The sequence below is a fragment of the Physcomitrium patens genome, chromosome 15, assembly GCF_059467195.1.
Source record: "Physcomitrium patens ecotype Gransden chromosome 15, ASM5946719v1, whole genome shotgun sequence".
In the NCBI taxonomy this organism is placed as follows: Eukaryota; Viridiplantae; Streptophyta; class Bryopsida; order Funariales; family Funariaceae; genus Physcomitrium; species Physcomitrium patens.
In genome coordinates, this window is record NC_143424.1 from 6,413,386 (window position 1) to 6,428,155 (window position 14,770).

Consider the following 14,770-nt stretch of genomic DNA (forward strand, 5'->3'; position numbering starts at 1 on the left):
TAAAAATGATTTGATTGACCTGTAACAATAGGTATTGGTTACTAGCCGTACATATTACAACTCTACTTGTACTATATCACAACAAATAACAATACAAGAAGTTAGAATTGACCTATCTACTCCTTTTATTGTCCATGCTCGTTGAAGTTGATATGGAGCTGCAACTAACAACAAGCTTTGGTCAAACGAAAACTTCATACAAGTGGGGTAAAATTGTTCGGTGTTGAACTTGACTTGGAGCAGAAGAAAGAGCTTGGAGTATGAGCAGGATCTGCATTCTCATCGACTCAAATATTTCTCAACTTTGAGAGAGTTTTATTGTTGCCATCTGCACCCAATGCATCACACTCATCAGTAACCTCGCTTCTCTCCAGGAGCGGCAGACAAAAGCCCTTCAGAGTGAATCTGAATGATGAAGAGGTGATGTGCAGAGAACTGTTGGATTAAATTTTAATTTCTTTAGTTCAACCATCAGTACACGAGCAGGTCTGAAAGGAATTCATTGAAAATGTACAAATTGAATATCCGAACTAATCCCCGCATAGAGTCATAGTTGTAATCGTTGGTAACAAGACTATGGGATCAGCACCTACCCAGGTGGGTTCAAGCACTCCAGCTGGGATTGCTTCATCTCACGATGTGAAACTGCTATGCCTCATTGTCATCGCTTGATCAAGTGTCTGATTCGTACTCTTTCCCTGTCTTCCTTTTTACCATTCAAGAACAATATTCAAGGAACTAAAACTAGGATTTAAGGATTAGCGGAGGGATTATTCTCAAAAGTTCTTTGGCCATGTGAACTCAACGGTTCTATTTAAACTCTTCACCCTTAAACACGTCCATGGGTGTTTGTTAAATGAAAGCTCTAAAATTACTAATGCTGACGTTTGAGGCCAATAATTTCCATTCACATGGTCTGAGCTTTGCGCTCAAGTAATTGCGCAAATGACTTGAAAGCGTTTGACAAAAATGACCTCTTGAAGGCCATGAAAAACATGACCTGAATATGCATCTTACGTGTATACCTAGGATGTAGAGCATGTAAAGCAGGTGGTTGAAGTTCAATACAAGTGTGCCCCGAGTCGACTCGCGGATGACTACTTTGCTCATGTGATTGTTCCATTCCAACTCAGTATATTTCGAGTTACTACCAGATAGCTTCCAGAATATAACTGCTTCAATGCAGCGGTCGCATATGTTACCAATCTCAACACTATATTAACAGAGAATAGTAACACAAAAGAATTTCTACATAATTCGTTTCCACAACAGGCCTTGACCGCACATCGCCTTATCATTATTCATACAAAGGAATTCATCCATGGAAGATTACATAGGTGTGGTAACCGTGTTCTGAAGTTCATCAATACTTGTAGACTCAGCATAAATACGGTACAAATTGCATAAAATGCCTCAATTACTGGGGAAAAAAAAAAAAAAAAAGGAGAAGGATTCGCAAAAATACAAAGAGTTACTCACAAACTCTTGAGCACCGAGCGTGGCAAACCCAGTAACCAATTACCCCAACTAGAAGATGTTCATCATCTGATTGCGGCTTATGGTATGTGCAAAATTTGAACTCAGGCCAATGAAGGATTCAGCATCATTCTCACCAGAGACCTACTCCAAGTGTTCCCGTATCTTGGAAAAAGTAAGATGCTCCATAGTAGAATAAGAAGATGCAATGGCCGAGGCTAACCTACTTGTTTTAAGGAACTGTTATAAAATCAACTAAGGGTTTTATCGTCCGCACAGCTTGTCTCGACGCTGGAGGAGACGTTACAACGAACCATGAGTTTGACGGCATTCCGCCTAGAAACACGCATGACCTCCAGGCATTCCTGAAGATCGGCGTCACAAGCAAGAAGCATCCACTCTTCGTCGTCGTCGAGATATTTCAAGTCAAACTTTAGCCCTGCCAACTTCAGCCTCCTGTTCACCTGATCTCTCAAGTCAAGGTAAGATTTGTCGCTAGAGAGCTTAAACCGCACCGTGTCTTCATTGTATGTGACCTTCATAGTGATGACGTCACTATGAGCTGGCCATGTCTTCATATGTGAAGATGGATTGCCTGCAGACGATGGGGAGCTGCAATCACTAGTCCCTTGAGCGGTGGAAGAGCCAAAACGTGGGGAGTTGGACGTACCCGAACCACCCATTACCTCCCGCTCTTGTTCCTGGTCTTCGTTGAGAGAACTTGATGAAACACCGACCTCAGGACTTTTATTTTTTTTGCAAACATCTTTAATTGCAACCTCAGCACTGGCACTATCATGAACTTGGTTTTGACATCCAGATCCTGTCTTACTTTCCGGCAGCCCGCTTCCTCTAGAATCAACCTTGGAAGTTGGGGGCGCAATATCATCATAGGATCCTGAACTTGGAGAACTTTGTTGGCTCCTTGCCCCCAAGAGATCGTGATGAGCTGTAACTGCATCACAGACGACTGCAAGTCCAGTGTCAATTGTCAAATTGCTTCCAGGAGACAAGGTGCTTGCTCCTCTAAACCCAGAATCATGTCCAACTGCGAGATCATTGCCCTCCGCAGATACACCAGCACTTTTCTCGTTTGTGTGCCAATGTCGACTCGGTTTAGTTTCTGGAGACGAAAGAATGGACATGAGCACCGACTGGGGCGAACATGAATCATGCTTTTTGCGATCTTCCTCTTTTGGCAACAATAAAGTCCCACCACGCACCTTATGGTCCTCCAAATCACGATTGCGGGGGGCTGGCGTAGACCACGAGACAGACCACTTGCTTTTAGCGCATGATCCATCACTACCAGCGTGGCCAGAACCATTATCAGCTGCCATAGATGCGGTGGTGATATCTCCTGTTAATGCATTTATTCGCAGGGCACCATCTGCTCCTTGAACTGAATCAATAACTCCCTGCAATTTCTTTAACGACCGGCTAACTTTATTGATTTTGCGAGATGGCCATCTAGAGATTCCGTGTTGCCGACAGATCCTCTTAAGAGTTGTGGGACATACTGTAAAAAACAATGCAACAGTAGTGGTTGGCATAGAGTCACGGAAAATGACAATAATTGCTCAACAGATTGGAAAAACAAACAGGACTCCTGTAATAGACACCAGCCACAAAAGGATGCTCAAATTGGTGCACAAGGCACGGTCGGACTATAAACATTATTGATAACTATGCCCTCCCACACCCAGAGGGATCGAGCAATTCACAATGAGAGGATTCAGGGAACTAACCACCAATGCTCTTGGCAGCATCTTTCAGGCTACCCGCGAAGTATTGTTGAAGGACACTAAGGCCGATAGTCTTTTCCGTTGTTCCTCGTCTTCTATCAAGCTTACGCCTTTGAGATGCAGCAACTTGAGCTGCATTTGAGCAACCAAGCCTGTCCAAACCGAGGACATGATTCACCAAAGGGTCGCTGTCCTCACTTTTAGATGCGTGTTGTTGCGATTCACTGGGGTTCAATAGATAAGATGATTGCCAATTTGAATTTCGCTGGAGTGAGAGCTGGCTAATTAGAGAAGGATGTGGAAGCTGACAATGAGTTGCTTGTTCTTCGCCTTTAGCACCTGATGAAATTAAAGATATCCCTTCTTGGCTTCCGTATGGGGTACGTGGATGGAAGACACAATCTCCATCAATCGGTTCTTCTTTAGCTTCAGCCTTTACAAGCACGTTCCCATTTCCAGCTATGTGAAGTTCCTCCTTCTCCTCCTCATCGGTGATGGTTCTCAAGCTCCGACAAGTTCGTTGCATTGTGATAGACAATGAATTAAGCAACAATTGCTGCTCCTTGCTTTCTACGCACGTTGAGGGAAGAAAAAACTCCAAAATAAAGTCATCGTTGCCAGTGCGAATGCTCCGCAGTCGAATGGCTACAGCTGCCCCAAGGCCAAAACATTTAGCATGGTGTGCGAGAGGATATTCAGTCTTACAATGGATTTTCACATCGGAATCGAAGTTCGGTTGGTTTGTTTCGAAAGCCTTGCCAGCCACCCCCTGGCCCTTCTCAAGACTATGCTCCAGGCAGGCTCGGCGAAATCCCCAAATCCGACCATCGCTCACATAGCAAGGACCATCACCGGTCCGGAGAATCTCGCCACTACAAGGGGATGAGGATGTATTCCGACTCAAACCGCTTCCATTCTCGGACCGCATGCGTTTGCTGCCACTCTGATGAACTTTGATGTCCATGCTGCCATAGCGATAAGTAGGCACCCAAGTCTGCGCCAGTGGGAGTTTGTGAGTCTCGCATACGGCTGTTAGTACTTCCGCAATCTCGTTCAGGACCGCTTGTCGACCTTGTGACAGCCTCTGCATCACCATACAGTCATGAAAAAGTTCCAATCAGGAAATCCCTTTTCTCAGAATAAAAATAAAAATAAAATACAGCAGTGTAAATGAGTGTGCACTGGGCAGCTAATCATCTTTTTGCGCCCATAAGGCAAATATACAAATTGCAGCATGGATATCAAGGTTCACCAGAATAGTACCTCGGGTACTGGCGTCTCTAGACTGTTCACAGTTGATAAATGCACAGCCTGAATGAAAAACAAGAAATAAGATTAAAAAAAATAAAAAACCGGACAGTTGCTTCAAAACCCGTGAAAGAGAAATCAATACAAGATCATCGTTTCCCATCAGCAATGTCAAATAAATGAACAATATGCATGAAAACTGTTACTTTTGCAGTGAAAAGAATGAAATACAGAAGCACAAAGCTGAATATGGAACAACCTGCACAGCTCGTGAGACGATGTCCACGTCGGAATGAAATTGAATCTTCTCGGTACACCCAACCAACTCAATAACTGCAACGCACTGACTAGAGACAGGATCCATGATAGGGAGTGCAAGTGATCCACGAACGTCACAGCGCTGAGCTTCTACATGTCGCAGGTACTCCTGACAATTATACATCTGAACATTGGGACTCCACTCCGGCATCTGGTGCACAAATACACGACCGGGGAGGCCCATGCCGGTAATCCCAGCATCGGCTGCAAATTCATAATCCTCTGAAGCGCTCCTAAAATTCGACAGCTTATCATTCTTCTGCTCCAGAACGAATGGCTGATCACGCGTGATAAGAACTCGCTTGGAAGAACTGCTGCTCGTTTGCTGCACCACAGGCATCCAAACTTGTACCAGCACGTCCATCCGAAGGCGGCCGATGTAGCGCACAGCCTGCAGCAGTCGGTCGCGGAAAGACATTGGCGGACTTGACAGTGCACGTGTTAGCGTCCTCTTCCTTGTCTCCCCTTCGCCCACTACCTTTTCTTCCTCTGAAAGTCCAGATTTTTCCTCGGCTTCGTCCTCGTCATCCTCACTTGGCATTGCCAGAAAGGACGAGTTCACACGACTTTTTTCGAATAGATCATTGTAATCCACCACGTTTTCCATCGAGCTTAAATTTTGATCCGACAACAGCATGTCGATGTTGCCACTTCCAACAGGGCTTGGGCTCAACGGAGGCGGGAAAGCAGATGGAGCGCCATCGAGGACTTGTTGCAGGAGTTGCAAGCCGTCTAAACCAGCTGCACTGGGGGTCTGCGAGGAGTACAGTGATGATGAGTGCGAGGTTACGGGTGAGGGGGGTGAGAAGGAAGCATAGCAATTATCGCTACTGGCCATTGAGTATGGCGTTAAAGTGAAATCGCAACTGCTGCTTCCGCTGGCCCCATCCATCCATGACTCCTCCTCATCTAATTGGTCACTCAATGAATCCAAGTCCATAAAATCTGACAACAAGCCATCATCCACAACGAACTTGGATACTATATCACCAGTGCTTATACCCATCGCCACTTCCCGCTCAGACGGCGGCATCTGCTTCTAAACTCCACCGCGAATTGAACCACCTGCATTGATCGAAAGCGACCAGAGACCACAGACATCAGGACAGGAATATAACGAGTTGTTTTCTACGTCATGCTAAACAGTTACTAGAACCAGGACCCAAGTCAATGTCCAGCTTTTGAAAACGAAAGTACTTACGCTGCACCACGACAACGAACACAGCAATGAAGAAGAAAAACAAAAATAAAAAACGAAACCAATAATTATATTCATAATAATAGAGTCAACTCGCCAGTAAGGATGTTCTCATAATCTCAATGATCGCATCATCTACCATTTCTCTAAAGCAGCACGATCCATCAATGTGATCTAATGTCAACTTTATGGTAGCGAATTAAGCTTTTTTGATAAAAATAGAGCTTTTGATTACAAAAACTGCTGTTGGCGATTGAGCTTGAGAAGAATCTAGTTCTACAAAAACTATCAAAATACTAACTGCAGTCCTTTGATCTCGGGAAATACAAGAATGATTCACCCTCAACAATGTGAAGATTACCGTTATAAAATGCCTCACTTTCATTGTCACTCAGCTAGCCTTCGACTTTTTCAATGGGTAGACAGTAGATTGACAGTATTTAGTCTAGGAGTTGCAAAACACTTACGAATGACAACAAAATAAGTTCGAACTGGCTGCAAAAATCGAGTTACCACCAAAAAGGCCGTAATATGCTTACTTATATCAAAATCTTCTAACCATTGCAAAACGATGTCACTGAAAACTGCCTATTGAACACGAATCTCTGCTATGATAGAGTCAACACTAAATCATAAACAAAGTTGGAGAAATGCCTTACAGACACTCCGCGCCTAGTTCAAAGCTCGACCACTAACGTTTAAGTATTACATGTCCCTACAATTTTGTTCCAGAGATACAGAAGAACGAACGATACTTGAAAAAAAGCAAAACAACATATATATATATATATATATATATATATATATATATATATTTCTGCAGAATTCGGGAACCTGACTACGAATTGCAAGTTACCACATCCAGTTGAGAACAAGCAGCACAAGGTCTGACTTGAACAAGGGACCTTCGTGCACTCTAGATCATCATCCTGGGGTAAGAACGACTCCAAGACAACTCATCTAGAAGGTTGAGCACACCATCGTCAAGCCGTTGAAAACGTGACAATTCTAAGTCGCTTCAAATGACGGAGGAATAATCTGACAGACGGCCATGCTCTTACCTACTGAGGGGCGCGATTACTATCGAGAAACAACGCCTATCTCTACTACGCTAAATTGAACAGAAATGAAGCCCAAAACTAAACACTATTAGTTTTCTCTCTCCGACATTTCTACAAATTCCATCCAGATACCGTCGAAACGCGACTACACTACCTCTCTACCGACCATCGTTGAATCCCTTAACACCTTCGGCCCAGGAAATTTCGCAAAACCAAAACAGCAGACTCAAACACGAGAATGACGAGCACAAACCTCTCAGCGTCCACGCACAAGGTGCATTGACACCATGATCGACCTCCCGAGACGCTCGCTCTCTGCACCTGTCCAATCCGTGTCTTTCCCTTGCCCCGCACCTCGAATACTCGACAGACTTAACAATAATCGATCACATCAACCCCCCCTCACGTTCACTACCAATGCATCCTCTGCCGAAACAGGAACGGAACTGATCGACCACCGAATTACTCTTCTCCAAGTCGGCTGAACGTGCAAACGGAAGCGGAAGAAAAACTGCGAGACGATCGGTGGCGTCTAAATGCCTGCGAGACTTCATTTTTGGGAACCCCCCCCCCCCCCCAACGAGTCCATGATACCTACCAACCCGACCAGGTCGGTCGGTCATAGCGCAGGTACTGTCCTCCCCTAACACCGCACTGATTCCTGGCGTTTTGGGGTTCACGAAAACTCGTATTCAGGCGGATGAATCGAAAAGAAATTGTCTCTCTCTCTCCTCCTCTCCTCTGCCTCGTTTGCATCCAAGCAGCCCTTTCCTAAACCCTTCCCTTAAAATAGTATATTGGTTTATTTTAAAATAATAATGGGGGTGCCCACGAGATACGAAAAATAATAATGCTAATACTAGTAAGTTTCTTTTTATAAAGCATGTAAACCAAGGGAGTGTGACATTGCTTGTTTAGTGTGACCCAGTCACTACAAAACAATCACCTCCCAATCTAATCAGTCTCTGCTCTCTTTCTCTCCCTCTTTCTGTCCCTTAATTTTTTCAAATGGTTACAACTGAATACATGCAGTTAGCCATAACACAACAGAGGAGAGACTTGGGGAAGGGGGGGGGGTGCAACTGTCATGCCATGGTAGTTACAATTGTGGAGTCACGTTGATTCTCTGGAGGGTTCCTTTCAAAGGACAATGACATTCTTGCCCTACCTCTATACCCCCCCCCCAAACTCTCCAGTATGATTGGCCACTCAGTCAGTCAGTCAGTATATCAGTCATGAGCTTAAGCACAAAGCCCCTACTAAAAAACACAGATTGTGCATTGGGAATCCAACTTTCTCCTTCTCCTTCCCCTTCCTCTATTTCCAAGGACTGCCTACAGTTTCCCTAAGTTTGTGGCAAGGTATGTTACTAGGACCAGGAGGGTTATGAAGAGAGGGAGGCAATCTGTTGTTGGTTGCTGTACATTCTCCAGGATGGAAATGCCCACTTGCAAAGTCTTCCTTCCACTTCTTCATTGGTTTCTATCTCAATACCCCACCTGTCTCTCTGTTCCCCCTCCAAGTCAGCCTACACATAATAAATGGGGAACAATTCCCTCAAGGGGAAGAACCAAACTAGTTATATTCCTGCAGTGTGAGTGAGTGAGTCAGCCAAAGGAGGGTGCTTTGCCCTCTAGGCACATGGTTCTGAAGGAAGGAAGTTGCATGAGCATCCAGCCTCACACCCCCCCCCCCTCCATGCCCAAGGTCACCCATTCATTCCATAACTCTCTTTCCCTTGGGATGCAGCGTCAAGCTGCTGCTACAGCCTCCTTTGTAGTGAAGTGCTGCACCATGGTTCCCACCACCACCTCTGTATTCTATTATCCCAAGAAACATTCCTTGAATTGTCACACTGAACCTGTAATGAAATAGCCCACCAAGGACCATCCTCTAGGGTAAAATTTTGAAACCATAAGTTGTGTATAAAAATTGTATGTGTGAATATTGAGTTGAGGAAGACTGGGTCTCATTCTGATAGAATTAGTAGACAATTAAAGGGATTTTGAGAAGCATCTCAAAAGATATTCCCAAAAGGTCATGCTACTACTTGTTAACTTGGATGTAACAACTGTGGGTGTGACTGGATGTTGGAATTTGTACCTTGCAACACACTTCTTCCAGGTTTTGATGGAACATAAAATTTGGGTATCTTGAATGACATATGCCTCAGGTAAGTGTAATAATATAAGATCATGGGATGACAGTTTTGTTAAATAAGGGCAACTGTAATGCATTATAAAATCTTAAAAGGAAACACTGTACTAAACCTGTCTTGCAGTTTATTTTATCATTCTTCATGCAGATCCTGGACATGAGTTGTAGAAATATGCAAGAAAAAAAACGAAGGAAACAATCTTACTATTTTTTATTTTATTTTTTCAAATCTGTCAACTGTACTAGTTATTACACTGTAGCAAAAGCTATAAGAAATATTTCTAAATACATTTCAGAGCAAAACCAAGAACTTTCCTAACAGTCATTCCACATTATAATTTTTCTAATAGTAAAACTTCAAGCTTCTGAACAGTTAAATATGAATATATTCATCACTCATGCATTTGAAGCTGCACAACTGAGTCTATGTTCCTGCAATTGTCTTATCACTTTTCAACTTTCTCATTTTGATTTTTTTTGATATGTATGTATCAATGTATGTAAGTAGATATACTTACACATTCTCACTTATCATTGCATACACAAAGTATTAATTTTGGTCTAAGTCAACTAAAAATAGTTGTTGTTTGTATTGTATTGAAGCAGTAACAACAACAACAATAAATTTACCTATGGTGGATAACCACTAGTGAGGAATATATATATATATATATATATATATATATGTTTAAAATTTTAAAAATCAAAGTTTGTTGAAATGATTGTTAAAATCACATAGACCAATTTCATTTTTTACACTTTTATTCACTTTTACAGTGTAAATTCAATTGAGAAATTAAGGATAAAAAAATAAATACAAGGGAAGAAGGAAAAGAAGATATCTATGTGTCTATGTAGGGCATGTGCATTGGGAAAATTCTGAGGATGGGAAAGGAGAAAGAGATACATGGATGGTTGCCCTTAGCTCTGTTAGCATCAGCATCATAAGTCCAGCTTTGAATAGGGGAGACAAACTGATTAGTTACATGAGATTCAGGTGAGACTGGTATCAAAAGGGAGCAACTGTGTTTCCAGTTCTCATTGGCACACAGTGATAGAAACCGCCTATAAAGATAATAAACAAATAAATAAAAACACATGTACACACCACAGTGAGAGTGAATTGAGAGGTGGAACCAAGGCCTAATCAAAACTTTACTTGCTTGATTTCTGGGGTGATCTATCTGGACTTCTCCACTCACTTGGGCTTGGTTGGTCCCATTCAAGTCCCACAATACCTGCAACATAATGTGGTAGATAGGAGGGTTGTAGTGCTGGTTTTGTGTGCAGGGGCCATACAGTGTGAGTTGAGCAGGCCTCTAAATGTTGGCTATCTAAAAATAGGTGCCAAATTTGCTTAATGTAAAACAGGCTGAATACCTAAATTAGCATTGTTTTTGTTATGACCAAAATTGCAAATTTGCACACCCTAAAACCATCTGACCAAAATTTTCCATGTCAAAGCACCATACACCATTCCAGCCTCAGCATGCTCTAGACTTTGGAGTTGAGATTCGTTCTTGTGATGTTCATGATGCTGTTTCTTTGGTTCAATGTTTGTTTTGTATGGACAATGGTCAAGGGGATAGAGATGAGCCCAATGTGAAGCATAGATGCATTGTGAATGTTCAATTATGGAAGCAACTGTTCTGCAAAGAAAATTATTGCAGTCACAATGAATGCCAACATTTTGTTGAATGGGAATCATACAATTTGTTGACAAACAAAGCAAATAAATCATATCTTGTAAACAAGAAGAAGTGAACTATGGATAAATTTTTGGATAGCCCCAATGATGAGCTCTACTTTGAGATTTTGGATTCAATTGTTCAAAATATCATTGAAGATGCATTCTTCTGTCTAGAAGACGATGAGGAAGATCATTTTGAAGCCATCACAATGAAAAACCCATTGAAATTGTTCTCTAAATAGCCAAACAAATTATATTTTATGAAGATTAAGAATTCCACTTGATTTGAACTTGCTTTGAAGCATACATTCGTTGGTCTTTTCTTCCTACAGATTGTTGCACTCATCACCCATTACAAGGAGAAGTTCAAAAATTTGAAATTAGTTGGTTTCAACAACCACATGGTCAGCCAGTTTGTTTGTATTCTTGTGGGCATAAACTTACAAATCATCTTTAACATTCTTAGCAATGATTTTGTAAGGTCTTTCATCCTTGCTAGAGAAAGTTCTTGCCATTAAGAGATATTATTCTTTGATATTCAAATCAGAGTTTGAGTTGATGGTGTGATTTATAACTTGCATTTGGTTGCCATTTCCATTCCATTCCATATTACCTCAAACATTACCTTATCTGTTTGCAAAATATTAGACAATATACATTGTGGCTGGTATGGTAAATTAATTGTCTTTAGCTCAGATGGTGAAAACACCATGAGAAGTCAACATGGTGGCATAGCCATCCTTCTTGATATGGAAGCAACTAAATAAACGCTTTGCATTTGGTGTCTTTTGCATCAAATCAATATTGTAATCAAAGAAAGAGTCATTGAGATGAATTCAAGTGACTTCTATAAGTCAATACATGCATTTAGCGTTCATCTTCTAGTGCAAAAGAATCTTGTATTTGAAATGGATTTGAAGTGCTCAAAGGATACAAATCTGTGGACTTATTTCATCTCAATATTGAGATGAAAGCTTTGCCATTGTCACCCACTACTACAATGAATTGCAGAGAAGAATCTTATGTCTGCACCGACATTGTTATGGTAGATAATATGTAATTGCAGTACATCTCATATTAGAAATCTCCAACATTACACTAGTCATTCTGCAGTCTTCAAAAATAATTCTATCATAACAAACTATATAGATTAATATTTTATTTGTGAATCAAATTGGTCAACCTCAATGACACCTTTCAAGACGTTTCTAAGTTCTACATGCACAATTGTTGGTGGATAGAACTACGTAGTGTCCTTGCACATATCTATAAACAATAATTATGGATCTATAACATGTTTGTTTTGTTATCAACTTAAGAGCAATCCTGTATGCTTCTAAAAATCACTAAATTTTTAGTATGTTTGGTTGAAGGAATCTCATGCAATCAAGCGGAGCAAGATGTAGACAATAATATTTTGTTGGAAGTGGTCCCACATGTACATTCATTAGCATTGTTCTTAACCCTCGTTGCAATCACACTAGAAATTATTGGTTGGAGGTTGATGTAGAAACAATTGAAATAGATCACAAGTTGTTAATCAAAGCATATAACAACAAGATGGCAACTACAATTTGTATTGATTGGCTCAATCATAAGATCACATTGAATGATGCTTAGCACAATGTCAAGTGTTGATTCATACACCTTCACAACTTATGTGGGAGATTGGCTAATGAGTTTGCAAATACAACATTGGTGGAGCCAGATTTCTCAATCTTAAAGCGGAAGAAGGATGAGTTTTGCCAATTGCTAATCAATTTGGCTCTAGAAGGAGTGTTCCAAATGAAACAACATTAAATTCTTTGCAATATCAAGTAAAGTAGGTGCAATTCATTCAAAATAGTGATTCCCCTTGTCAAAACCATGCTGATTTTTCTTATAAACTTTCGTTTCTGGCTTTTACTAGAAATGCCATATTTCATCAGAGATTGGTGCCAAAATTAAGCTAAATTTGGAAATTTGGGTATTTGCCAAAATTTATGAGGCTTGGAGTAGAGCCACTCATCTGGAGAACACAAGTTAATTTGAAGATGATTGGAAAGAAAAAAGAAAAAAGAGAAAAACCTCCATTGACAATGGTCAAGTTTTGGTACCTACCACCCTGCAATCATTGTGTGGGATTCTAAACCAAACTGAAGAACAGAGCTTTAGGAATGTCATTAACAGTTTCAGGCACCAAACTTGGGCAATGTGCATGACATGCCCAAAAAAACTGAACACAGGAGAATACATCACAGTAAATAAATAAATACATCACATGCAAATCCATCTCTGCTACTTAACTCTAACACCTCAGGAAGTTTCATGTTCTCTCCCACTAAATCTGCATCTTACCTCCCCCCATTACAAGACATTAGACATTGGGTGGAGGTTAATGAGAACCCAATGGTCCAGGAAGGGGGAACACTTGTCACTTACAAGCCTCCAATTTTATTGTGTGGGGCCTGAGTTATGTTTCTTTGTTTTATTTGTTTTGTTTTCTTAAAAAATTTGACAATTTTGACTGTACATGGGGATGGGCCTACTTGATCATGGGCATGCTTGATGACAAATGGTTCCAGGCTTTAAGCCTTGCTGCCCAGAATATGGGATTCAATGAAAAGGCTTGAAGACCTCATTTCTTAGGGTTAGTGAAACCTTTCTGGGGTCCCACAGATTGCCAAGACATCCAAGCCCTTTCCCACTCTTCATTAGAGGTTCATGGTGATTAGTGAGTGTTTCCACAGCCTATTTTTCCCCTCATTGATTACAAATGGAAGGGTACTTTATGCACATTCCGTACTACTAGACAGAAGATGTGTAATAAAGCAGCATTACCATTTTGATGAGCTAAGAGATATTGATATGTTGGATTCTTTTATCTCATTCTATAGGCTTGGTTTCTTTTCACCTCGTTCATTATTTACAATAACCCTTGAGTGTTTCATCTGCAAGACAGACTGACACTCATTTTATCATGCATATGCAAGTATGTTACGTGAGAAATGAATGTTGTAACATTTGTGCTTCAAAAGATTGATTTTACATTCAAGTATGAGTCTGTTTCAAAAATATTTATTCAAAATGTTGACTTTATGCTTCACTGTGTTATAGATGTTATTATTTTTATATTTAAAATTTACTAAATTTGATTGGGTTGTTTTATTTTATTTTGTTTTAATCTATCTTTGAAACATGAACTCCACATGCACAAGTGTTACTTAACATATAAGAGAAAAAATAAATATAAATAAATAAATAAATAAATAAAAGGAATATTAGTTTTTATCATCATAATAATTTCTGATTTTTATTTTTATTTTTTGAGGGGTACATGTTGAGGAATTTAAATAAAAAAATGGTCACATTTCAAATACACAGTAAATTACTTTATTAATTTCAAGCATTTTCATAAAGTTCTAACAATGCACTATTCAACAAATACAGAAAAAAAAAAAAAAAAAAAAAAAAAAAAAAGTATTGTCTGACTTTGAAGCCTAATATTACCCAACACCAAATTACATAGATTTGTTTTTCCTTCTACTCCACATGAAGCCTTGGATGGCTGTAGAATCTGCAGATGCAACACAATTGGATGAATGTGGGTGCATGTGTGCCAAGTGTGAGGATAAAAACATGCTAGTTTTCAAAACATTGTCCATGGTTGCATTCATGTCTGCATGGAGAGCTTTTGTCAAAAACGCTATAATGGGCTAAGCTCTTGTGCAAAAGAAGCTATTAGATGGTTTGAATATAGACAGAAAAATGTGTCACTGTAACCAAGTAACAATAATAGTTGGCAATGACATAGTTCTCTGGAAGACAAAGAACTTTGGCTCCAAAAGTCAAAATTAAAACACCAAAGAACCAATGTGCACAAAATATCTCTTCAATT

General features: G+C 40.4%; 1 protein-coding gene across 2 annotated transcripts; it reads right to left on the reverse strand.

The window, feature by feature from the left end:
* Positions 1-1,338: 1,338 nt before the first annotated feature.
* On the reverse strand, positions 1,339-7,560 carry LOC112292789 (protein NLP6). 2 transcript variants are annotated; one of them, XM_024541606.3, is made up of 6 exons: positions 7,300-7,378; positions 5,790-5,852; positions 4,729-5,541; positions 4,485-4,532; positions 3,225-4,305; positions 1,339-2,995 (listed from the first exon to the last, which is right to left on the reverse strand). In XM_024541606.3, exons 3-6 carry the CDS (start codon positions 5,422-5,424, stop codon positions 1,728-1,730), a joined length of 3,093 nt encoding a protein of 1,030 aa, XP_024397374.1. In that variant the 5' UTR covers positions 5,425-5,541; positions 5,790-5,852; positions 7,300-7,378; the 3' UTR covers positions 1,339-1,727. The 2 variants fall into 2 exon arrangements, with proteins under 2 accessions (XP_024397374.1, XP_024397373.1); XM_024541605.3 differs by having other exon boundaries at positions 4,729-5,852; positions 7,300-7,560.
* Positions 7,561-14,770: the final 7,210 nt, after the last annotated feature.